Source organism: Podarcis muralis, chromosome Z (assembly GCF_964188315.1).
Source record: "Podarcis muralis chromosome Z, rPodMur119.hap1.1, whole genome shotgun sequence".
In the NCBI taxonomy this organism is placed as follows: domain Eukaryota; kingdom Metazoa; phylum Chordata; class Lepidosauria; order Squamata; family Lacertidae; genus Podarcis; species Podarcis muralis.
In genome coordinates, this window is record NC_135673.1 from 49,676,854 (window position 1) to 49,703,571 (window position 26,718).

At 43.1% G+C, this 26,718-nt stretch overlaps 1 protein-coding gene across 2 annotated transcripts; it reads left to right on the forward strand.

Annotated features, from left to right (window-relative positions):
• The first annotated feature begins 5,543 nt into the window (after positions 1-5,543).
• On the forward strand, positions 5,544-26,648 carry PHF6 (PHD finger protein 6). Of its 2 annotated transcripts, XM_028714474.2 has the most exons (12): positions 5,544-5,677; positions 6,004-6,063; positions 15,884-16,057; positions 16,422-16,523; positions 17,726-17,859; positions 18,047-18,090; positions 19,809-19,969; positions 20,107-20,250; positions 20,799-20,903; positions 21,365-21,498; positions 24,440-24,566; positions 24,875-26,648. In XM_028714474.2, the coding sequence occupies exons 3-11, from the start codon at positions 15,920-15,922 to the stop codon at positions 24,564-24,566; spliced, it is 1,089 nt and encodes a 362-aa protein (XP_028570307.1). In that variant the 5' UTR covers positions 5,544-5,677; positions 6,004-6,063; positions 15,884-15,919; the 3' UTR covers positions 24,875-26,648. The 2 variants fall into 2 exon arrangements, with proteins under 2 accessions (XP_028570307.1, XP_028570306.1); XM_028714473.2 differs by lacking the exon at positions 6,004-6,063 and having other exon boundaries at positions 5,546-5,677.
• Positions 26,649-26,718: the final 70 nt, after the last annotated feature.

Here is a 26,718-nt window from a genome sequence, read left to right on the forward strand (position 1 = left end):
AAAAAAACCACAAAAACCGATACAACAATACAGCAAAAAAGAACTATAACATTAAAACACACATCCAATAGTCCATATCTTTATCTTTCATTTACCTGTTTCATCGACCTCCTCACACCTCCCTTTTTGTATTCTATTTTAATTAATTGTTTCAGCAAATTCTTTCCATCTTTCTCAATTTTTGTTGAATAATTTATCTTAATGGTCTAACCTATTAATTAACTCGGCAAATCCTTTCCATCTTTCACAATATTCTGTCATTCAATTTACCTTAATTTATTTTAACCTTATCTTACCATAAAATACCTTAAAACTTAAAACTTAATACTTATTTATACATAACTCCTTATATCATTTCTACTAAAGCCAAATAGTTTCATTCCAACATTTTTCCTAATACTCATTAATTTTACACTAATTCTCGAAATAAATTTTTAAGAACTTTCTTCCAATCTTCATCCAACGTCTCTTCTTCCTGGTCTCGGGTTATGTCAGTCCTTACTGTCCATTCCATCTAGTCCATCAACCTGGTAATCTTATGTCCGAGGCTCTTAAGTCTTTTCCATGTCCCTTCTGCAGATCTTCTTCTTGTTTATACCTGCACTTTACCTTGTCTTTGTTGATCTTTTTCTTAATTTCTTTCCTTTCTCATTGAGGAGTAGGTCTCGGGGGGACTCCAACCCAAGAATATCTCCGTCTCCCCTCAACAGATCAGCCCATTCTCCACAGTCAGCACTGTAGTCCAGAAAGTATTTAAAAGCATGTTTCAAAGTCCCTCCAAAGTTGAGAGCCCCCACAACTCTAGACCCCCCCCCCTGGCCCAAAATCAAATCCCAAGAACCAAAACGTCCCTGCCTAGGGGGATCCATCCAACTTCCCAACTCCCAACCAAACGATACTCCCTCTCTCCATCTCTGACTTTCTCCAGATTCAGTCCTCAAAAACAGCAGCCCATGCTCCTGCAAGGCCTCAGATCTCTCCATTTGTGTTACTTGAGGTTCAACCGCAACCTCCTCCATTATCTTCTGCACTTGCACTTGCCCTGTCAAAACAGCTTCCTGGGTTGGTTCCTGAATGGTTTCTATATGAGTATTCACTGTTTGTCCAAAGTTTTTGACTGCAAGTCATCAAATCCATCTTCTCATGCATCTGCTCCAACAAAGCACTTGTCTTGCAAAAAGCAAGCACCAAAACTTATTCTAAACACATTTTTATCCAAGGTCAGAGTCTGGTCTCATGCTCCCTAATCTCCACAGCTGTGAAATCCCCAGATCGACTCCAGCAACAGTTTAACAAGCTCCCTCTAGAGGAGACAATTTCTATTTGTATCCATCTTTTGAAAGCAACTCCAACAAAAGAAAATTACTTTCATTTTTCAAATATTTTGTTTCTATTGAGTGCAAAAGGCAACATTGGAATCAATTTGTTTCTCTTTTTTAACTATCTGTCAAAAGACGTTCCATTCACAGTCAATGAACTTCCCAAAAAATTTCTGTCTCTGACACCCCGTTCCCAGGTTTGAGACGGTGGAAATTTATCTTTCTTCACTCTTTCTCCTGCAGGCTTGAACAATCTAAAATTCCCCCCCCCCTCTTCTCCTGCTTCCAAGAGGGGTTTTGATGGTTATAACTGAAGGAAATTTAGTCCTTTATATACGACTTTCCAGACTTTAGCTTGCAAAATTTTTGCTTCAGTCTATTTACAAAAGCGGAAGGCGGACTTTCTGTTTAGAACCTTCCCGCTTCAGTGCCAAATTAAAATGTTTCGTAGCCCAATTTTCCGTTCTACTCACGGATACTTGTTTAAAGTCCAATTGTCCACAGGAAAAAGTCAGTGCTCTCCGGCAACGGCTGTGCGGCTTCACTCCGTAAAAGTAGCGGTCAATTCAAAACACCGCGCCACTCACCCCACGTCACTTCGGAACCCCGAAAAAGGGTTTCCCTGCGAGTAGGGGAGGCGCTCTTGGTGTCAGCCAAATCCCACGTTCCCAGGCTTCCTCTGCCTGGGATTTTTAAAGGGTCTCCGCCTTCACCGCGGCGGCAAGACCCGATTTTCACGGAGCGGGTTCCTCTCGGTCAGAGGAACTCCGCCATTGCCGATGGCGCTAACCCGGAAGTCTAGGCTATGTTTTTCAACAAGAGAACAACTTTGCCAATGAACCCTCATTCTTATTGAGGGAATCATGTCTGAGATGCTGAGTTCAAATGCACCATTTTATATCTCTCATTGTCTATTATTGTGTGAATTAACAAAGGATGGATAAACTTGATTGTAACATGCTGGAATTTGCCTGTAAATTAAAGTCGCGGTAGTGGAGAAATTGCCCCAGATTAAACTGCTGCTAAATGATAATAAGGGACGCGGGTGGCACTATGGTCTAAACCGCAGAGCCTAGGACTTGCCGATCATAAGGTCGGTGGTTCAAATCCCTGCAATGGGATGAGCTCCTGTTACTTGGTCCCAGCTCCTGCCCACCTAGCAGTTCGAAAGCATGCCAAAGTGCAAGTAGATAAATAGGTACCGCTCTGGCGGGAAGGTAAGCGGCGTTTCCGTGTGCTGTTCTGCTTCGCCAGTAGCGGCTTAGTCATGCTGGCCACATGACCCAGAAGCTGTACGCTGGCTCCCTCGGCCAGTAAAGCGAGATGAGCGCCGCAACCCTAGAGTCGTCCACGACTAGACCTAATGGTCAGGGGTACCTTTACCTAAATGATAATAAAGCAGACCACCATTATTTCTGTAACCTGATTTCAGGCCAATCTTTTTTCTTTTTGCAGTTTTTAGGGTGTGTTGCTGGAGTGTGTTTGGCAGCAGCACATGCAATTTTAATCCTTACCCAGTAGGGGGCAGTCCTTGCCCAGCTGTTTTTGGTTTTCATAATGTGCTTTTAGCCTCTAGTGCAGACAAATGAAAGGAGAGCCTGTGGATACGCAGGTTTTAGACTTACACAGAACTTATCAGCCAGAAGTAAGTGGTAGGTAAAATAACTGAATCCTGTACAACTAATTCCAGTGAGCAAGTTTATTATGGCAAAATCTTTTGTAGACTTCATCATCTACATGGAGTGTTACCCTTGGATGCGGGACTTGTGGGTCTGTAATTGTTGCTGGACTGCAACTCCCATCATCCTTGATTACTGGGGCCAAGTTCGCTGGGACTGATGGGAGCTGGAGTCCAACGACCCTTGGAGAGTCAGATACCGGTAAATAGTGGGATCACATAGCAACCAAAGGCAAAGTGTGCAGTTGTCTGTGACAATTCACTTATAGCTCAGATATATGCAAAGTAGGCTTAGGGAACATTTGCACTAGCAGCAGTAATGATAAACCGTGATGATAAATCAACAACAGTGGAGCAGGAATCCATTTGATCTGTTTTCTGTCTAAGGGAGCAGCTAAGACAATGCATTATCATGTCATGTGTATCTCTTCTAGAGATTTCAAGGTGGCAAGCTTGGGTTATCCCAATTTATCTTCCCAACTGCCCTGTAAGGAACACTGAAAAGGAGTGGCTGTCACAAGTCACTGAGGAAGTTTCATACACGAGTGAGGAATGTGCACCCAGACCTTTTAATCCAAATCTTCACCCACTATTATCTCCTGCAATAGAGTATTTTCACCCTCTCTTGTCTTTTCTTGTTGTTTAGCACCCAGAAACTTCATCATATTCAAGGGAGTGGGGAAACAGGCTTAATTTGCTGGATGCATTGTCTGTGGTCAGCTTGGTTCTAATGGGAAATTGCGGGGCAGGGTGTGAGGATGTCCTTGCTTTATACAAAGACTTCTGGAGGGTGCTGGATATTCCAGCTCTCCTGTTAAGACTTGGATACAGAGCAAAACAAAAGAAAACAACAAAACACAAAAAAAGGAACAACCACCTTCCCAAACTACTGTATTTGGTCAAATGTGTACAGTATTTATTCTAACTTGGACTATAGAAGCAATGGTATCCAATTTGCACTTTACATCTTTTTATATTCCTGATGTTTGTGGTGAAATACGAGAAAAGAAATGAGGGAGTGGGCCATGGATGTTGTTAGGGTGTTCTCCCTTGCAGTGAAGAGCCATTTAAACTAATGGGCATGGTTTATTGATTTTCACAGGTCTGCTATATGACATAGTTCAAAACAACCATAAATGCTTCAGGATACAAACTTATGCACTCTTACCTGGCAGCTGAGCTGATAAACTTGAAGCTGAATGGCACTGGGGGTGAATGGTGGTCCTTGGGCCCAAGCATTGGGAAGGTGACCTGTTTTGCTAGTGGGTCAGCATGCTCCCAGAAGGAGCAGCTGCATAGCTTGGGGAGCTCCTCAATTTCAAACGATCACTGCAACCTTATGTAGCCTCTGATGCGAGGGTCACTTTTGCCTGGCTACAGCTGATTCACCAGCTATGGCTGTTTCGTAGTCCCAGCACCCCATGGTAACTTCTGGGATAGACTCCTGCAATATGTTTTCTGTTGAAGATGGCCCAGAAGCTGGTGCAGAATGCTGCAGCCCGGCAGGTGGCCCAATGAGGGTTCATGCCCGGCCAACCTTGGACGTGCTGTTCTGGCTTGCTGGTAAGCTACTGGGCCCCAATTCAAGGCCTTGCCATTAGCAGGTAAGAGCCTAAACTGTCACGGGTTCTCTACCAAGATATTGACCCGCCTGCGCACTGCTCGCTGCCCGCCTGCCATAAGAAGCCACGAGGCAGGGAGCGCAAGGGGTGCCTTGTTCAGTGGTGGCCCCTCTCCTATGCCATCTCTCCTCTGAACATGCACCAGAAGCCTGGGAGTCGCCTTCCTTTTTTGTCCCACTGACCGGTGATAGGTAACACTTCTCCCCCTCCCCCCCCGCGCGCCTTCAGGGGCCATGGTGCGATAGTTCACAGTCCTGGTTATTTTGTCCCTTGGAGAGTGAGATTTTGCTTTTCTTTTCTTTTTTACAAAACTTTGGCTTGGCGTATTTTTCTGGGGGGGGGGGGGGGTGCGCAAACACATTCCGTGCAACCAGTGCTGAAAACACTCCCACATGCCCCTAAGCGCTGACGGGTCCAGCTGCGTTATTCCCACTAAATGTTCGGGGTGGAATTAAACAAATACATTCATAATGGGGAGAGGGGCGCGTGCTCAAAACCGCTCAACCCTTTCAAACAGCCGGACGCGCCGCTTCCCCTTTAACAAAATCAAACGAAACAAAACCTGCAGCGGCGGCAGCAGTAGCAGCAGCGCATGCGCAGGACTCCTCCATTGGAAACGAGCGCGCGCTAGCCACTCCGCCTCTTCCCGCTCCCTTTTCTGCGCAGGCGCGAGACTGGTTAACCCCTACTATTCCTTCCATCCCGCCACCAAAGGCGCGTGAGGGAAAGTCGAGTCCCTCGCAGTCGCCATATTAGTTGGGTTTTTAAAAAACCACCCCAATCAGGGCGCATGCGCAGTAAGCGGCCGCCGCGGCGGCCAAAAGGGCAGGCGAGCCGCTTGGTTTGGCTGAGGGCGTGGCATAAAACGCCGGTCTCGCGGGCGTCAGGCGCCGTTCGTGCGTGCTTGCGTCAAGCTTCGCGGCGGCGGCGGCGGCGGCGTCTTTTTCCTCCTCCTGCTGCTGCTGCTTCTGCGGAGCCTCCGGAGGAAAAGGGCGGTTGACGCCGAGCGCGGAGCTGCGCCCCGGCCGAGAGGCGCTCCTTCCTGCCCAGCCGAGCGGGTGAGCCCCACGCCCCCTCCCGGAGGGCCGGGTTGCCATGGGAACCGCTCCTCGCTGCCCTGCGGGTGGGGGGCCTCGGGGGGACCGGGCTGGGAGGGTCGCCCAGGGGTCATCTAGTCCAGCCATCCCGAGAGCGGGGTGCTGCCTTGCCCAGGAACTAAAGGGGAGGCTGCTCTTCCCTGCCCCCACCATCACCCCAATGGCCATTGCGTCCCGTCGCCGGCCTTTCCAGGGGGCCCTGCAGCCGAGTTGCGGGTCAGCTGCTGCTGCTGCTGCTTCTTCGCTGGGCCGTTTGCTGAGCTTGACCGCGCACTTTTCTCTTCCAGGGGGCTCGACGCCAAGTACAAGGTTCCTCTCCCGCTCTTCGCAGGAGCCTTGTGAGATGGGTCTGTAAGGGGAAGGGGCTGCTGGGCGTGGGGCGGGGGAGCGGTGCAAGGTCAGTCAGCTACTAAGTCCCACCTGGGCGGAGGTGGGCCCACGTGTCCTAAGTCTTCGTGTCTACACCTGGGCGCTCTAGGCCTAAACTCGCGGTTTGGGGATGGGACTGACTGCATTGAGGTCGCTGGGGCTGACACCCGAGCAAACCTGTACTGAATTCCACCGACACATACACATGCACAAGCAGAATATCTGACTAGTAGAGCTGTTGTGTTAAGCCCCTGTTCTTGGAAGGAACGCCCATAGCATTCAGTGAGACTTATTCCTTGATACCATGCGTTGCCTTGCTGGCTTCATAAGGATGTCATTGTAAAAACAAGAGTTCATGTGTTTGTAATACAGCAATGCTTCAGAATTCCAGTAGATGGAAACCACAGGAGGTGGAGAGCGCTTTTATGCTGGAATCCTTCTTATAGGTTTCCCACAGGCATCTGGTTGGCCACCATGAGAACAGGATGCTGGACTAGATGAGCCTTTCGCCTGATTCATAGAATCACCAAATTGTAGAGTTGAAGGGGACTCCTGATGGTCATCTAATGCGGCCTCCTGCAACGATTCAGCAGGCTCTTATGTTCACAATAGCTTCATTGTTAGCTGCACTAAGCTAGCACATTTTCAGATGCCCAGGGTTTTGTGTGTTATTCAGTTGTCCTTGCCCTGCACGGCCAGTTGGTTCCCCCCTTGTTGCAAATCTGAGTGTTAGGGCACAATGGTTTGCTTTAAGCTGCCCACCCATGTATGTTTACCTGGGAATAAGTCCTGAGATGTTCGGTGTAGTTTACTTTCTAGTAGATACTCAGGATTGCAGCTCTAATGAGTTTGTGGCTGAGGTGAGATGAATGTGGGACTTACAGCTCTTAAAATGTGCCTGCTGTCTCTGCTGTAGAAGGGTTGGGAAGGGCTGCAGCTTTGCAGTATAGCTTCTGCTTTGTATGCAGAAAGTTCTAGGTTCAAGTCCCAACAACTCTGGGTATGATTGGGAAACATTCCATTTCTGCAGCACTGGATGGATGCTGCCAATCATTATAGACAGCACTGAGCTGCTAGATGCATCAAGGATCTAACTGTACAAAGCAGCTTTCCTATGCCTGCCATTACAAGTTAACCTATTGCCCTCTGCCAGCCAGCCACTATAGCAATGAGTGTTTAGAAACTGGTGCCAGAGTTTTTGTTGTTATTTTCCTCTTCCCTTCCCATCCTTCCCTTGTATATCGCGTTTTTTAAGATTCTAAGCCTGGTACTATGGACTGCCTTGTTTTGGTTGTATGTTAGCTGCTCTTTGACTAAAGATTGGGGTACAAATTCAATAATAAATCCTCTCCTGGTTTCAGGCATATTGGAAGTGCATTTATCTGTAAAAAAAAGGTACAGCAAGGAGTTTGGTGAGATGATGTTGCTATAGTAACATTTCTATCTGGGCACATAGTGTCCCATGTTGGTTGTGGACCAGGGGAGTGCTATGGAAATGAATTTTTCTGATCACCCTGCCTGTTTCTATTTTCATTTCAGTATGACTTTCCTGTAGCTATGGTGTGTTTGCAGAGCACTCAGGAGGAGAGAAAAGTACATTTCCTGAGATCTTGAAAAATATGTATGGATATGAATAGCTGCCCAGTAGGCAACATGAAACATACACATCCAGTTCCATATGAAACTTCTTAATGTTCTCTGTAGCCTCTTCACATTTGGGTTTTGTTTCACTGGCCTTTGGTAGAAGACAAACACCTTTGAAGAGCTTTGACCAAGTGTCACCGATTCTCTGAACATTCTGAGTCTTGAGTAATTGTCTTGCTTCATCTTGAATAACTAAAAGCTCATTCCTTATGGGACCGACAGTAGTTGTCACTTGTATTAAATTCTCGTAATGTGTAAAACTTGAAAGGGGCTTTTTATATAGAGAGATGTTTGGTTCCCAGGCCATCTCCTAAAACTTTAAAAAATCAAGCTTTTGTCAACTGCTTCCACCTCCCCAAACCTCTGGAAGAAATTTCTTGGTTTGATATGCACACAGGTATTGGTGAGAGCAATTAGAATGCTTGTACTATTCTGTCTTAACTTAAGTTCCGTCAAAATGTGAGTATCCCATTAGAAGATGCCTTACTCAAACTTCAAGGGTGTACTATGTTGTGCTCAGCTGATGATCTTAGCTGGGTGGATTTAGCAAACAAATAAGGGAAGGTAGCAGTTCCCGAAAATATATTGTACCAACACCATTTAGGGACTTCAAGGTTGAATTGTGCCTGACTGACAATGAGAACAAGCACATATGTTGAAGAACTGGCACAGAGTGTGCCTGGCTAATGCCATTGTCAATTGTATGTACACAGCAGAAGTGGAAAAAGCACAGGTGCTTATTTGCCTGCTTTGGATATCTGTAGCGCTCTGGCTTGTGATTTGTGGCTCCCATTGTTGATTCACCCAATAAACACACCCCAAGTGTTTGAGGCCCATTGCATATAATTGTTTTGGGTGTGCAGATAAAAATTCTGCACATACTTGTGAAGATATAAAAGCATGCCAGTGGGCAATGGGTGTCTGCCAGCTTGTCTATCAAAAGGATGAACATGTTAGCTGGGATTGACCAAAGTTCCCTGTTGAGTGCACTGTAACAAAACTAGGGTTTCTGTTGCACGAATATCTTTAAGTGGCAACACAGTTTTAAAGTCTGCTATTTTTACATAGGGCTGGAAGCCTAAATCAATGTGACTTCCATTTACTGCTTTGAATCTGACTATTAATCTTTTCGTACAAACAAACACACACACACACAGCAGAATCCAGGTCAAGTTAAGCACTTCTATTCTCTATTTTCTAGTATTTTGTTACAGGGCTTTAAAGGGGAATGCCATAATATTCACAGTTGGCACCATGGATGCTAACCCTTTTCAGACACATTCTTGGAGCATTAATTTGCAGTCCCAAAAAGAATTTTGCCATTTGTTCCATAGTTACTTTGTTTACATTTCTGAAAGCCAAGCATAAAGATTTCCAGTGACCAGTTTCAGAAATAATGCTAGTGCCACAATTTTTTTCAGTCCAAAAGCACCTGCTCATTTGCCTACATTCCTCTTTGTATGTTGCTACTGCATTACTTCTCAGTTGCAAGATCGCTTGCAAACCCAGGAAATCCTAAGCATGTTTTTGTTATAACGTAAATATGAAGTATACCCAATCATACTAAAATGTTTGGTTGTTTTGAGACCTCTGAAGCCCTGTCCTCTTGGAGAAATGACAGGCTAGGACTTGACTCTAGCAGCTAAATGGAGCATGAAGACAAGCTCTTGAATTTCCCTCCTTTCCATGGCTTAGGTGACATCACTGCTGCTTTTCCTCCTGTACTTAATAAATAGCCTGCTGGTTGAAGCTTTTTTTGAGCCAGCCTTTCCCCCCATGCCTTAGAAATGAGCCATTTAGAAAAGTGCAGTGGGGCCACAAGAAGGGCTTAAGACACAACAGGCATTTATAGGGGGAAATGGTCACATTTCTATCTTTGTTTGTACCCATAAAGCCATGCTATGGAGAAATAAAGCCTTGAATATTGTTTTGAAAGGAGGTGGGGTTCCCTCCCCAGTTTTATTCTGCTAAATACATCATGGTAGAATCATAGAATCATAGAGTTGGAATAGACCACAAGGGCCATCAAGTCCAACCCCCTGCCAAGCAGGAAACACCATCAGAGCACTCCTGACATATGGTTGTCAAGCCTCTGCTTAAAGACCTCCAAAGAAGGAGACTCCACTACACTCCTTGGCAGCAAATTCCACTGTCGAACAGCTCTTACTGTCAGGAAGTTCTTCCTAATGTTTAGGTGGAATCTTCTTTCTTGTAGTTTGGATCCATTGCTCCGTGTCCGCTTCTCTGGAGCAGCAGAAAACAACCTTTCTCCCTCCTCTATATGACATCCTTTTATATATTTGAACATGGCTATCATATCACCCCTTAACCTCCTCTTCTCCAGGCTAAACATGCCCAGCTCCCTTAGCCGTTCCTCATAAGGCATCGTTTCCAGGCCTTTGACCATTTTGGTTGCCCTCCTCTGGACACGTTCCAGTTTGTCAGTGTCCTTCTTGAACTGTGGTGCCCAGAACTGGACACAGTACTCCAGGTGAGGTCTGACCAGAGCAGAATACAGTGGCACTATTACTTCCCTTGATCTAGATGCTATACTCCTATTGATGCAGCCCAGAATTGCATTGGCTTTTTTTAGCTGCCGCGTCACACTGTTGGCTCATGTCAAGTTTGTGGTCAACCAAGACTCCTAGATCCTTTTCACATGTACTGCTCTCAAGCCAGGTGTCACCCATCTTGTATTTGTGCCTCTCATTTTTTTTGCCCAAGTGCAATACTTTACATTTCTCCCTGTTAAAGTTCATCTTGTTTGTTTTGGCCCAGTTCTCTAATCTGTCAAGGTCGTTTTGAAGTGTGATCCTGTCCTCTGGGGTGTTAGCCACCCCTCCCAGTTTGGTGTCATCTGCAAATTTGATCAGGATGCCCTTGAGTCCATCATCCAAGTCATTGATAAAGATTTTGAATAAGACCGGGCCCAAGACAGAACCCTGTGGCACCCCACTAGTCACTCTTCTCCAGGATGAAGAGGAACCATTGATGAGCACCCTTTGGGTTCGGTCAGTCAGCCAGTTACAAATCCACTGAGTGGTAGCATAGTCAAGACCGCATTTTACCAGCTTCTTTACAAGAATATCATGGGGCACCTTGTCGAATGCCTTGCTGAAATCAAGGTAGGCTACATCCACTGCGTTCCCTTCATCTACCAGGCTTGTAGTTCTGTCAAAAAACGAGATCAGGTTAGTCTGACATGACTTACTTTTCAGAAATCCATGCTGACTATTGGTGATCACAGCATTCCTTTCTAGGTGCTCACAGACTGTTTGCTTAATGATCTGCTCCAGAATCTTCCCTGGTATTGATGTCAGACTGACTGGGCAATAATTATTTGGGTCCTCTCTTTTCCCCTTTTTGAAAATAGGGACAACATTTGCCCTCCTCCAGTCTGCCGGGACTTCGCCTGTTCTCCAGGAATTCTCAAAGATGACTGCCAGTGGTTCTGAAATCACATCTGCCAGTTCTTTTAATACTCTTGGATGCAGTTCATCTGGCCCTGGAGACTTGAATACATCTAAACTAGCCAAGTATTCTTGTACTATCTCCTTAGTTATTCTGGGCTGTGTTTCCTCCGCTGAATCATTTGCTCCAAATTCTTCAGGTCGGGCATTGTTTTCTTTATCGGAGAAAACTGAGGCAAAGAGGACATTGAGGAGTTCAGCCCTTTCTGTGTCCCCTGTTTGCATTTCACCATCTTCTCCTCTGAGTGACCCCACTGTTTCTTTGTTCTTCCTTTTGCTACGGACATACCCATAAAAGCCTTTTTTGTTGCTTTTAACCTCTCTAGCAAGCCTGAGTTCATTCTGTGCTTTAGCTTTTCTGACTTTGTGTCTACATGTGCTGGCTATTTGTTTGAATTCCTCTTTGGTGGTTTCCCCCCTTTTCCATTTTTTGTACACATCCTTTTTTTAATCTTAACTCAGTTAAAAGTTCTTTGGATAGCCACCCTGGCTTCTTTAGGCACCTTCCATGTTTCCGTCTCATTGGTATCGCCTGAAGTTGTGCTTTTACTATCTCCCTCTTAACAAACTCCCAGCCATCATGAACTCCCTTTCCTTTTAGTATTACTGTCCATGGGATCTCACCCAGCACTTCCCTAAAGCACTTCCCTAAAGGTAGTTATCAAACCTTCATAAAGAATCCACTAGAACATATTGGTGATGCTTAAGGCCCTGATTCAGTAAACATACATGTTTAACTTGATTCCTGAGTAGTCTTGCAAGTAAGAAGTTAGGATTCTGGGTTGGCAAATTAAGTATCTTTGGAATGCATTTATAGGCAGTGGCAATCTTTAGTCTGAAACCATTGTGTTGCTACTGTTGATGTTTCTGGAAGAAACTTTTATGCTGTGTAAAGTGGCATATGACTTCTGTTATTAGCTGGGAAATTGTCAGAAGAGTTTCCAGTTGAGGAATGTGTGTGCATATTCAGGTTTCTATGGTGCATTGACTTTTTAAAGTTGGTGGTTCCTGTTCAGCTGGTGTTTTTTTCAGATTATATTGCAGGAAAGCTTGAACTAAAACTGGATTTTAAAGAGAAAAACATTGTAGGCCATAAACATAGGAAACCGCCTCATACAAAGCCATACCACTGGTCTATTTAGCTCAGTACTATGTACACTGATCATAGCATCACTCCAAGACTTCAGAGAGCAACATATCCTAGTCCTACAGGAGATTGAACCTGGGGCCTTTTTTGCATGTAAAGCTGAAGCTCTACTTCCACTGAGCTCCAGCATCTCCCCATAAATCAAGGACAGTGTTGTGAGGACAAGTAAGGCAACTATACTGCAAAGGCCAGTGGATACAGCAGCCTTCCCCAACTTGGTGTCCTCCAGATATTTGAAACTTTCTTCAGAAGGAGTGCATTGCTACTGTTGCTTTTATAAAAGGGAAGGTTGAGGAGTGCACTCTGAGGGATGGGCATGAACCAGTAGTGAGGAACCTGTGGTCCTCCAGATGTTGCTGGACCATTTCTGGCAACCCCGGTTGGCATGGTCAGTAGCCAGGAATGATGATGAGGAGGAGGAGTCCAATGATGTCTGGATGACCACAGGTTCCATGCCACTGCCTAACTGTTTACTGCCGTGGTGGCACCACCCAATCAGAAATGGATCTGTGTCTATCTGCATAACTGAGGCATTTATTGATTACACTAGAGTGCAACAAGGATTGTTCTTGAAGGTTTGAAGTGGTTTAGACTAATTAAGTTTTCATTTTAAAAAAATCTCAGAAGAATGGAAAATTTTATTGCATTCTGAACTAGGGTAGTCAAACATCTCATTCTAGAAAGTTTTGCCTGATTTTTATAAATGTCAAACAGTGTTAGAATTATGACACTTTGAAGACTAAAGGCACTAACAAACTAAATTTTAAGTAAAAAGCACAAACTTAACAACAGTTCTGTTAGTTTCATTAGATGCCTTAGAAATTGTTATGTTGGAAGCTGAAGTATTTTATTAAATTTCTTGCCTCATCTTGCATTTTGCTGTGCTTGCATTTCTGAAGTGTGAAAATACTCAGTATTCATTTTAAAATATGACACTGATTGTAAGCCTAGGGGGCATGTTTTGAAAGGCCCAATATAAATCCTTCAACAATAAATAAATTTTTTTTTTTTTTTTGGTTCTTCTGTTAGCCTATTTTTTTGGTAGTGAGCTGAGCTCCTGTTACTGGGTCAACAAATGACCACATATATTATGACGAAATAAAAGTAGTAAGGGTGACATGTTTTGCCAGAGCTGGCAAAAAAATCACTTCAGTCATTTGCCACAAAACTAGTTACCAGTCCCTAGAAATTTAACATACTTTTTCCAGCTCCAAAATGTTATTTTGTGGATATGCAGAGAGGTGGAGAAACATGTACACCAATGGTTCCAAATTACCGTATTTTGCGCCCCATAGGACGCTCCAGCCCATAGGACGCACCTAGTTTTTTGGGGGGGAAATAAAGGGGGGGGGGAATTATTTTTCCCCCAGGTGCGGGGCTGGAAGAACCAGGTCGGGGAACAGTGGGAAGGCGCGCTCTGCCTCCCCGCTGTCCCCCGAGCTTGTGGGGCTGGCGATGGGGAGAAGTGCGCTGAGCCCGGGACTGCAGGCAGCTCTGTGCAGCCATCGGGAAAATACGGTAGCTAAGTACTGTGGACCCGTTTTTCTAAAGCCAAGCTTTTGAAAAAACCCTACTTTTGAAAATTTTGATATCTCTATGGTAGTTTTTGTTATGTGAATGGTACTATGGACCCCCTGGGTGGGTTACGGACCCCCAGTTGGGAACCACTGATGTACACCACCTGGAGGAGTAGTGGGATATAACTGAAGATGGTGGTGGTAATATGTTTGAAGTCATCCCATCTCAAAAAGGATACATTAGAGCTGAGATAAGGCAACCAAAATTATTATGAAGCTAAACCCACTCTGCTAAAAGGAAAGGTTCCAAAATCTGATGCTTTCCAGATTTGGGGGGGGGCACCCTGCCATGATGCTGTGGGGAAAGTGAGTGGTGGTTGTTGTTATCTGCACCTGTCATAATACTAGAATAATACTAATAATACTGGACTGGAGCATCATAATACATAATACTATAAATAAAACTAGACTGGAGCATCAAAAGAAACTGATTCAGGCTAGACAAAGAAGCACCAGTTCTTAGCATCTGTCTCAAGAGACAATAAAGTGTGCCTCCAGGAGTGAAGTCAATCTGCTATGTTAGTAGCACTGAAGTGACCTTCCCAGGCACAAACCTGGGCAGTGGACATGGAGATCCTGGGCTGCCTAGGCGACAAGACACACACACACACACGCCTCACTGATGTGGTCCAAAGGAAAGCAGAGCAATACATTGCACAAGCTGCCACAAGCTGTGGTGTTGATGGCCTCTAGCCTTAAAACAGGATTAGACAAAATAATGGAGCATTGTATCAAAGGCTTATTAGCCCTGGTGGCTACAAGGAATGCCCATGTCCATATGCAGGATGCCACTGGACCTTGTTGCAGGGGAGCAACAATGAGAGGGCAGTTGGCTTCAAGCCCCAGTTGTAGGGTTCCTGGAATGATCTGCCCAGCCATTGTGAGAAGCAGGATGTTGGATGAGGTAGGGCTCTTGGTATGATGCAACAAAGAAGTTACTTTATTTGGTGGGGGGAATAAAACGTGTGTGTGTGCGCGCGTGCGCACACATGCATGTGCACATACAGCTTCTGGATGTTGCTGCAAAGAATGGTTGACATTCTATGTTCTTCACATGATTACAAGTGTGATGTCAAGACCAGAACCATATGCACAGCTTCCAAAGACCAGAGTGTTACCTGCTCAGTGGCATAGCACTGTGCTGTTAGTGTTTGTGTGGTTCATTCAGTCTTCTGGCCAAAACTCCTGTAGCTCTTTGCACATACATGAGAAAGCTATGCATGCCATAGTGCTGATCTGTATCATACTGCACAAGTTTATGAGTTTGTAGCTGCATGCATGACTCTCTCAATGAGGCAATGGCAGATGTCCTGGTCACTTGGAGGCTTCTAATATTCTTATTTTAGAATGATTGGGAAATCTGGTTGGTACCAGATAGCCACATTTTAACTAATTGGATGAACATTTCTACCTGACAAGCTCAGATGTTGATGCTTTCTGTAATGTGCATACCCCATGGATGAGCAAATTAAATCATTCATCAGCAGTTTGCCACAAGATACATTTTGATCCTCTGTTATTTACAAGCAGAGCCTGCAAATGATGCAGTGTTGAGTGCTTTCTATTACAATATTTTCTAAAAAATTGTATTAAAATACAATTGACTTTCCTAGGGCAGCTGAAAATAAATCAGTAGCAAAAGCAGGGTGGGGCTCAAGACTGATTTATAGCATTCTAAGTTCAAGATGGTATGATATCCATTCTTCTCAAATGCTCTTTGTCTTTTTTCATCTTTCTTTATTTGGGCACTCTTCCTGTTGGGGTTTTGTCAGTTTCATTCCTTGCAGAAGGGCTGCTTTGGCAACATGCAGATTTACTTGGAAGCGCCATGGTCCACCACCAGGAGTTTTAAATCTTGAAGATGCCTTTGATAAGGAATGCTAAATAGCTGGTGAACTAGAGAGAGGCTAACATGATTGTTTGTACCCTCTTTTTTGCTGTTCTGTGTTGCATTGGCAAGGTTTGAAGTAGCATTCTTCGAACTGCTGTAAGAATCATGTCGGCAGCAGCTGGACAGAAAAAGGGACCCGGCAGGCAGCGCAAGTGCGGCTTCTGCAGATCCAACAAAGATAACGAATGTGGGCAGCTACTGCTTTCTGAAAACCAGAAGGTGGCAGCACATCATAAGTGTATGGTAAGTGCTCCCAAACTCTGCTGGAAGCTGCTCTTAGGGCAGAACACTGCTGCAGTGGGCTAAGAGGAGTTTAACAGGTGGGAGGGGGTACTTGAGTCTTCCTCCACCCTGATAATTCTCCCCTCAATTGCCTCTCATTGTTATTTTTAGTGTGGTTGTTGAATTCATAGGACTGATGTCCAAGTAAGCTTATGCATAGGATCATACTGCCCATTAAAATGCTTTAGAACAGAACATTATATATTCATAACTTCCTATAGTACTGCATGTTAAGAAACCTCTCTCTAATGTAGAAGTTCTGATATTGTCTTTAATCAGTCCTGAAGTCACAATTTGCTCGTTCTCTCTTTTGGTCTCTTTTTAGCTTTTTTCATCTGCTTTGGTATCTTCACACTCTGATAATGAGAGTCTTGGAGGCTTTTCCATTGAAGACGTTGAAAAGGAAATAAAAAGAGGTACCAAGCTGGTAAGATGGCATTTCTAGCTCTTGAAGGTGAAAAAGCTCAACTCGAAATGAAATTTTGTTCAGTAAGTTGATAAACCTGCCAGCAGAGAAGCAGCAGTGCCAGTTTCCAGCAAGGTCTCACTGAAATCTTGTGAGCTCTTCCAGAGATTGTGAGATCTCACAAGGTTTTGCTGGAAGGTGATACCACTGCCAGCGCTTTGCACCAGCATGCAATGCAGGTAAGAGAGACATGACACTGGCAGCAGGAAGGGGGCAGCACATTTCCATTTCATCTCTTGTTGCAAAACGGGATGCAACACCCCTGGGTCATTCTGCTCCATCCTGTGAATGTATTTTCTGGCACAGCAAGGTCTAGGGAGCTTTAAAGTGAATTGCCACTGTTCTTTAAGAAACCCCCTCCTGTGTGTGTGTGTGTGTGTGTGTGTGTGTGTGTGTGTGTGTGTCTATACCACTGCACTGTAATGTATTTGTGTAGAAAGCTGCCATAGGAGAACAGCTACTGCAACAAAACAGTGTTTGGAGAAGGCAATAGGCACTCTCTTATGCTGCTTTTGTGCTCAACAGTAGTTTTGCAGCTGTTTTCAGTAACAGAATTGTCTGCATTGCCAAACATCTGATCTTGAAAAGATTTTAATAGAAGTTGTTTTGTACACCGATAAGTTTCCTAAAGTGATTGGATTGTGTTGCAAATCATGGATTAATTCGGCAGCTACTTAAATACAGACTGTTTCACTTCTTGCCTAATATACAAAGCTAGTTGTATTTGGGGCTTCTGCATTTCCTCTTGATTTCAGTGCAGTGTCTGGAGATCATGTGTGTGCCAGATAGATACACACAGTGTAACTCAGAAGTGTAGCTTTGCTACTTATCCGAGTTAGTAGGTGATATATAAGTGTAGAATATCTCAGAGTCTAATGGCACCTTAGACCAACAATGGCATAAGCTTTCATGGACCATAGTTTTTGCTGTAACAGACTTAACATGGAAACTGAAGTACAGTATAATCCCTTTTTATTCGGACTGAATACACATTTCCTCTGCCTTTAATTTGGTGCAGCTTCCTTTTCACATTCTAAAGTATCATGCAAAAGAAATAGCAGTACCAATTCAGTGCAATAAGCTTCCTTTCCCTCAGTTCTGCTCTAATTGCCTTTGCTGGTAAGAAGAAAGGTTCCAAATGTGTGTCTTTTTCCTGCTTTCAGATGTGCTCCTTATGCCACTGTCCTGGAGCAACTGTTGGTTGTGATGTAAAAACCTGCCACAAGACTTATCACTACTATTGTGCGTTGCATGATAAAGCTCAGATCCGAGAGAAACCTTCTCAAGGCATTTACATGTAAGGACCACTTGCATTTCTCCACCATTAAAGGAACCAACTTTCGTACTTAAGCAGAGATTTTCTGAGGTGGATTTCTTTCAGTGCAAAGTGCCTTGAAGTCTTGTTAGTGACGGTATAGTTCTAAGCAGATATAAAAGCTTTTCCTTTGTGGCTGACTTTGCTCTCTCCAATGTTCTATCCCTAGGATATTATGTCGAAAACACAAGAAAGCACCACACAACTCTGAAGGTAAAATTATCCATAGCTCATTGTTTTAAGTAGTTCCGCATCAAAAAGTACACGCTTTCCAGTCAAGAGAAAATAGGATGAGGGCAGAAGCATATTAATAAGAAATAAATTACTCTTTGAGTAAACCTTCCTTGATCACAAGCATAAGCAAAGAAGAGTCCTTAAACAAGCCAAAAGCCAGCTCAGCTAATCAGGGTTTGAGCCAGAATTCCTGGGTCCTATGACATGGCAAGTCACTATTCTTCTAAAGTGACACTAATCTCTGCTGAAGTGGTAGAAGGAGGAGAATGGCAGGCTTGTCCACGGATCACTAAACCAGAGCTTTCCAAACTGTGTCGTGACACACTAGTGTGTCAGCTACAGTGTGTGGGTTTGTCGCATGAATGCTCCCCACACTTCTCACCAGGCTAGAAAGGGGTTAGTTTAACCTCCAGTTTGCTAGCAAAACTGAATTACTGTGTCGCAAAATGATGCATGTCGAAAAAGTGTGTCACCAACGTGAAAAGTTTGGAAAGCTCTGCACTAAACCATAGCATAGCATTGCCTCTGAAAACTGAGGTTGCACATGGGCCTATCATCCTCTCTGAATTTGTCTTTTAATGCCATTTAAGCAATCAGCACATCTTATTCTAGCAACCAGTAGCACATTGTGTGATGGTCTAGTATTATGGGAGTAGGAGGGAAAAGTTCTCTTCACACTTTCACCACTATTTGCGAGAGTTTATAAACCTTATGATGTGTTGCTTTCTTTCTGAACTAAATCCTAACACTACAGAGACGAGTTCCTCAAAGTTTATCTGCAGGTGTGGTGTCTAGCTTTGTTTCTGATTTGAATGCATTAATTTGCACACTAATGTTGAAAAAGAAAAAGGAATTGGCTGTGTATAACATGTTCCATAAAGCGAGATGAGCGCCGCAACCCCAGAGTCGGTCATGACTGGACCTAATGGTCAGGGGTCCCTTTACCTTTACCTAACATGTTCCATTATCTGGCCTAAATTCCACTGTGAATTCCACTGTCTGCACACGTGGAATTACTTTTCCCTCAAAAATACCAAAAAGGCTGTTCCCTCACTATTGGTGTGTGGCTGAAGTTGGGCTCATTGAAAAAGTGTCCACATTTTTAATCAAAACTCCATGAGCAGAGTGTGCTTTGACCTCTAGAGAAATGGGAGCCTGCATGTTTTCTTGTCTCAAAAGACTTACAGTATTAGCAAGAACAGAACAACAATCTATTCAGTGTACAGTACATTGAACAAGCAGAATAAGCAAGCCCTAATGGTTTGAGTAGACATTCTAATAACTGCACTGTTTAATTCAAGGAACACTGTAAGAAAATACTTGTTTTTGCTCTTTGGCTGCTTATTCTGGGAATCTGTTATGTATATTCAGAAGTAATGGGAGAAGTGAACATGGGAGAACTTAGCTGTATCAGTTCCTCCCTCCCTATAACTGGAAGTGAGCTTACATAAGGTATTTGGAACTTGCTTTCCCAGGTTATTGTGATTCTGGCAGTGGGGAACATTGGGGTCTTATACCACAGGTTTTCAAATAATTAAAAAGTAGCCTGGGTTTAGCCCAATAAATTGCTGCTGCCATGTCAAAGCAAGCCCTGCTTTCCTCCCCAGGCAATCTTTTGTGCCAGTGGGTGTGTACCCTACAGGAGCTTGTGAAAAACCATTCTAGCCTTTTTATGTGTGGGGGTTTTCTTCCTTCAGATTTAGGAGAAGGTTTAAATGAACTAAATGAGTTGGAAACATCCCCTCCCAAAAAGAAGGGGCGCAAAGGAAGGCCCAGAAAATTGAGTCTCAAAGGGCAGCCAGAAGATACTCGATCCACATCTTCACATGGAACAGATGATGTAGAAAGCAGTTCTTATGTAAGTGCCTTCTATGTTTGTTTATAAACCTCTCAAAGAAGTCTAGGTCTCTTTTTTATAATGAACTTACTTTGTTGCCTTGTGTTGAAACCATATGTCTTGTTCTGGCACATTTTAGAAAAGTTTTTTTCTTCCAGAGAGACAGATCGCCACACAGAAGCAGCCCCAGTGATACAAAACCTAAATGTGGATTCTGTCATGCAGGTGAAGAAGAAAATGAAGCTCGAGGGAAGCTTCATATATTCAATGCCAAAAAGGCAGCTGCACATTACAAGTGCATGGTGAGAAAAGTCATTTTGTCCTTATTCTCTGGGAGTTCAAACGTTTTCAGTGAAACTTTTCCCATGACATAGTATCATAAGCTGGATGTCCACCTCCTCAGAGCTTCACATTAATTTGAAATATAGCCGTCTACCAGCCAGGGCTTGCCCACTTCCCTATCCACTGTGATGTTGGGAGAAGACACAGCCTCTTGCACACTTCACGGTGCCACCTAGCTTCATGACATAAAAAGTGCTTCAGGGTCAAACCAAAGGTTCATCTAGTCCAGCATCCTCTTTCCCATAGTTACCAGCCAGATGTTTCCAAGATGCCTTTATAAAGAAGCCTTGAAGCCAAGACTTATCCCCTCCCTGTGTACTGCCTCTGAACCTATATCGCTAGCATACTTAGTAGTCATTGACTGATCTCTCTTCCCCTCAGTGAATGTGCCCATACCCCTTTTAAAGCCTCAGCACATCGCCATCTGCCTGTCACATCTCCTTTTTTGACGTCCCACACAGCCAAGGTTTCCCACATTCCTAATATTTTGCCTCTTCTTTCTTCCTAGCTGTTCTCTTCTGGCACTGTACAATTGACAACAACTTCAAGGGCAGAGTTTGGTGATTTTGATATTAAAACTGTACTTCAAGAAATCAAACGAGGGAAAAGAATGGTATGTCCTTCTTGTCTGAGCCTGACCTATCCACCCACCTGGCTTTTACCCTGCCTCTTCTCCAAAGAGCTGAGTGCTGCAGACATGATTCCTTGCACCCTTTCTTCTCACAGCAACTGTAGACTTGAGAACAGTGACTGAACCAAAGTGACAGAATAAGCTTTGTAGTAAAGCAGAGGTTTGGAGCCAAGTCTCCCCTGGTCTCACATTAGCCACTACTGCAGATAGAAAGTAATGCATGTTGAGCGGCTGTATCTACTTTTAAAAGTTTTAATAACATGAATTCCCCAGCAAACTGCTTGCATGCTATTGAAAAATGTTACCAGAAATGAGAACTTTAAGAATATGAAATTTATTGTGAAGCAGAAAGATAACGATTAATACCTCTCTCTCTCCCCCCTACCCCCCCCCCCTCTCTGTGTGTGTCTCTGTCTCCTCCCTCTAATGTCTCTGTGTAACAGAAATGCACCCTTTGTAGTCAGTCTGGTGCAACTATTGGATGCGAAATCAAAGCCTGTATCAAGACTTACCATTACCACTGTGGAGTGCAAGACAAAGCAAAATACATTGAGAACATGTCACGAGGAATTTACAAGTAAATGCATTCTCTTTTACTTTGCCACACACTTTACTGGAGCATAGGGCAGGCTGGCCATGGGGTTATCATTTCTATGTAGTTGAACTGATGTGAATAGAGAGGCATGTATGTTTTGGCCAACAGGAAACTCACATGAGGCAGTATATTTCAATTTGTTCCACTGAAGACTGTAGACTTCTTCACAATGCTTAACACAGAATAATGTTTCCAGTAAGCGCTCTGTTTTGAAATTAGCAAGGCATTCTGCCAAAGTTAAACTTGTGTGTTTTAATGTATTAAAAAGCATGCTTTTGAAACATTGCTCTACAGCCATGTTCTTTGTGTTCCTAAATGTAGTGCAGGGGTGGGGAGTCTGCAGTCCTCAGTTGTAGGTGGCTTCTAACTTCCATCAACCCTGCTGAGCATGGCCAGTGGTCAGGGGTGATGGGAGTTGTAGCCTAGCAACATCTGGAGAGCCACAGGTTCCCAACCTCTGATTTAGTGGGTCTGTATTAATAATGTTGTCTGTACCTGGGATGGGGAACCTATGACCTTCCTTGTAGCTGAACTACAACTTCCATCATCTATTGGCCACGCTGGCTTGTGCTGAATTGAGTTTACTTACATCTGGAGGGCTACAAGCTCCCCACTCCTGTTTATAATTAGCTGAATAGTTCTTATGCAGTTATTTCTTCACGCCCCCCCCCCCCAAGCAAATAGCAAATGGAAGCTGAGAAGGGATTTGCTGAAAGTGATGGCCAAAGTGAGATGACAGCACACCAGGCTGTTTGTCCAGCCCGGTGTTGTCTCTCTGGGAGCTCAGGCCATCACTTGCCTTCTGACCCTTTCTAGGTGGTTTCAACACCAACTGCAGTTTCCTATGACAGTTCTTCTTAATGATGGCTGCTCTCCAGCACCCCAGGTTCACACCCAAATTGCCTAATGGCCTTATTGCCATTGTGTCTGACCCCAAAGGTTGGTTACAAAGTGGCATTTCCTGAACAGTGTGGTGCAAGTTCTGTCTCTTCAGATTTGGTGGTTTGGCTTCATGTCGCCTTATTTGTTTTTCCTTCTTTGAGTGTCTTAGCTTGATTTACCTGGAAAGTGCCTTCAGACGTCTTGAGCACAGTCTTGTTGGATTGCTTTGCAGTGCAGGGAGGATAGAATGATACTTAGTTCCGGCTTTTTGTGCCCAACTGATTCAGTTAGTTCCTCCTAAAGAATTTGCAGTATTAGGAACCTGGAAGGAAAGCCATGGCCAATGGATTGAGTTCAACAAGTGCTTTTCACACCCAAAGATAGCATCTTAACAAGCAGTGGTGTGAAGCAGAAAAGCTCTCACAAAGCTTTCAGCTGCTATGTATTTTTTGTTGGGACTTGGAAAAAACATATTCCCAATATAAAATTAATTAATAACTTAATAGATTTTTAGTTGTATGCTTATTGCTATTGTTAGCCATGCTGGGAACAAGAATACGTACTGAAGTATTCATTGGGGGTATACATTATGTATGTAAATAAATATATCTGTACATGGACAGCTTGAGAATTGTAGTGAACTTTATTCAGGTGGCTGTGATATATTTATATATGTATGTGTTTGTGTGTGTGTGCTTAGGGCTTTGTGCCATGTTAGAATTAGTAGTCTAATGGTTTTCGGTGCCTTCATTCTGCCCCCCCCCCCCAGCTCCTTAATTTAAGCCACATAAACTAACACATGCCATGAGTTGACATGGCTTATAATATTTACAAGTGTTTCAGTAAAATGTGTTTTATAAATAAGCTTTGAATTGGATTGAGTATAACGCAGAGTGATCATTTTTGTATCTAATTAGAAGTAAGATTCATTAGGTTGTTTCTGTACACATTTGATGAAAAATAAGTCCCATTGAGTAAAGGAGCCGTTTACTTCTGAATAGACATGCTTGGATTGGGCTATTAGTGTAGTTCAACAGTGCTTATTTTTCTCCCTAATCAAATATTCCAGTACAAATATTTTGGCTACTGGAAAATCTTGAGAGATTTTAAATAGCATATAAAATTTAAATGCTATACTTCTTTTAGTTTTGTTGATTAAATCAGTGCTAAGTAAGTGCTAAATGAGATTCCAGTAGACATAGGGCACTGGAAAATTTTCAGGGGGAAAAAGATTTAAAATATTAATGTACATTAATTTCAGTTGGTTAACTGTGAGTAGGACTTGTCTGAATACCAAATAGATGCTAGATATTTATTGTCTCCATTTCACCCCTTATATGCTACTGAATACTGAACAGAGATGAATACTTTCCACACTCCCTTATGTAACTACTCAAATAAATGGCAATGGTCCATTGTATTTCACAATTGCATATTAGGCTTTTAGATTAGCCTGGCTGCTCTGAAGGGGTTAGGAATTATTGTGGGATCTGCATGTGACCTTATCTGTATGTATAAGAGACCCATGAAGGACCAGCAAGAACTGGATTAGCACAGATTTGGTCAAACACTCCAAAGTCTTTTTATTCTCTGGACAGTAGTTTGGTGGAAGATATTTTGCTGCAAGGGAAGAAAGGGTTTTGGTCAAATTCAGCCTCGCTACTAATACCTTCAGATTAGCTTTACAGTGATTGAGGAACCTTAGCCCCATTTATAGATAGTTGGTGACAACAGCAAGGAAGCAATGCACAAGTGAGAGACACGATAGCATTGCCTATCTCAAAGTTAGAACCACTAAATCTGTTTGGCTTGCCCTAAGGCCAGAATATTTACCCATTCATTTAGGTTATTTAAAACATTTCTCTCCCTGGTCTTAAATTAAACATTTTCAGGTTGGTTTTACAATAGCTCATAAAACGCAACTGGTGAAATACATTAAAAAGCAAACGTAAACATAATCACAATGGCACGCACTGGACTAGATGAACACCCCGTGACATGGGTTGTTCCCCCCTGCCCCTACTTTGTATTGTCTTCTTAGGCTTTACTGTAAAAACCACAGTGGGAACGATGAGCGAGATGAAGAGGACGAAGAGCGAGAGAGTAAAAGCCGCGAGAGGTCAATAGCTGACCATAGTGGAGTTTCGCAGCAGCTCAATGGAAACTAGGTATGGAAGTTCTCACCTGCCAGCCCTCCAGGGGTGCCACAGTTAAAATAGTGTAGTTATTTGTGGTATATTTTAAGTTGAGCAATTGCCAATGATTAGGTTACGTTTTGTTACTTTTAAAAAAACTGGAGCCCTGTTGCAAAAGAATCCAGGGATATTTCTCAACCTTAGCTAACTTTACGAAAAACTCTGCCTTTCTGCCAGTAAACGTAGCTGTCATGTTCAGTTAAGTAACCTGCTTTTCTCTCTCTTTTTATTCTGTACTATTTTAAAATCTGCTCTCTCCCTCCCTGTCATCTTTTAAACAGGTTGAAGTTAAACGGAATGAATAAGACATCCATGATTACTAATTTTTGTTTTTGTTTTGTTTTTGTTTTTTAAAAAAGGCTTTATAAAGTCTGAAAGGGGTTGGGGACCCCCCTTTTTTCTTTTTTTTTTACTGCCTGACTGTTAGAAATGTCATTGAGCTGCCAGAAGTGTTCATGTGTGAGCCTTCGATGAGCGGCATGTCAATATTATGTAGTTAGTTAGTCTGCAGTGTTTGGAGAGAACAACACACCTACCCTGAAACACTATACAAATGAGATGTAAATGTGTACAGTGTCAAAACAACAGCAAACATTGAAATAGTAAGCATGGTTTCTGGACTAAATGAATCTTCCAAGATGCGGAATATGTTAGGTTCAATGATTTTGTGCAGCAAGGGAAAGACAGAAGGTTTAACGTGCAAAGCAGACATGACTGTGCCATAGGAAGACTGTAAAGAAGTGCATTTTGCATTTACCTTCACTTAAGAACCATGGAGGGAAACTGTTGTCCGCTCTTTTGCAAAAGCACATAGTGCATAGGAAAAAAAGAAAAGAATCCTGCAGCTCCAAGAGCATGTGCTGAACCATTTGGATCTTTATTCCTGTTAAGATGGTTTCTACTGCCTAGCATTCCTTGCTGGAGATGACTCAAGCTGCTGTTGACTATAAGCTGTGAGCTTCAGTACTCATGCCAAAGGGCTGTGGTTCATTCTTTCCCCCCTGCTCCCACCCACTCACCACCTCTTCTAGTCTCCCTGCTTTACCCGTGGCTAATGGCAACTGAAAACCGAGTCTTCACTTCTGGAGGCTGCAGGAGTGGGGGGAACACTCAACCTGTCTTAGATTTAAGAGTTCCTGCTTAACTCTCACTATGGAATTTAGCCACCTTTATTGGACATCATACCTCAATTGCTCTGTGCTGCGTGGAACACATCATGTTTTGTCCAAAAATAAAATATGTACAGATCCCGTATGCTGTAAGAAGAATGCAGAATAAGATTCTGGGTTTTGGTTTTTTTGTGTTCTTTTTTTAATATAGAAAGAGGTCAGTATTTATTTTGAGTCTTGTGACCACTATATGAGAATGTTCTAGTATTTGATTAAGGCTTCCTGGCATATCAGCAAGTTAAATGCTGTTAAAATCTTCCAAATGCTCTGCTGGAGCCTAATATATGCCAAGTCTTAACATCCCAGTTATGATGTCATTGAATCTTGGTATTTCTATTCATTTCTTCTGTTGTCCTAGTAAAGCCTATTGTTTTCAACACAACCAAAAAATATATATATACTTGTTTGCAAGCTAGCAAGTTCACTCTAAATGTTGTTATCTCTTTTGAATTTGAGGCAAAACTGCAAAAGGAAATATACTGACCATTGGTCAGAAAACCAGAAAGGTTCACTAGCCATGGATGTGGCAAAAAGCACTCCATGAATATGATTTATGTTTCTGACTTCTGTTTCTGAAGCCTTTTTGAGTTTCATTTTATTTTTGATCCTTTATTGTTTTTTTAAATGCATTTAATTGATGTGTTGAGGGACTTAGCTATTGTGTATAAGAACAAATACTCCCTCAAATTGGAATTCAATCCAGTTGCATTTGAAAACTTCCTGGAGGAATGCAGTTTTCGTAGAAAAGTTGTGTATAAAAGTTAACTGCTCTTATGCCATTGACCAATTTTTATTATTATTTTTTTTTGTATTGTAACATTTAAGATTAAAGGCGCAACTTGTACTGAAATAGATTTCCGCCAGGCTCTGCGCTCTTTCAAAAGCATGAGTTGTGTGTGTTTGTTTATTCCTGTAATCGTTTCTAAATACACTCATAATTTATTATATTAGACCAG

What these genes read in the sequence shown, in the direction of transcription:
- PHF6 (XM_028714474.2), top strand. Translation starts at nt 15,920, where the DNA reads ATGTCGGCAGCAGCTGGACAGAAAAAGGGACCCGGCAGGCAGCGCAAG. An exon ending in TCAAACGAGGGAAAAGAATG is followed by an intron (nt 20,904 to 21,364) that starts GTATGTCCTTCT and finishes TCTGTGTAACAG; the next exon opens with AAATGCACCCTTTGTAGTCA. An exon ending in ATGTCACGAGGAATTTACAA is followed by an intron (nt 21,499 to 24,439) that starts GTAAATGCATTC and finishes TTGTCTTCTTAG; the next exon opens with GCTTTACTGTAAAAACCACA.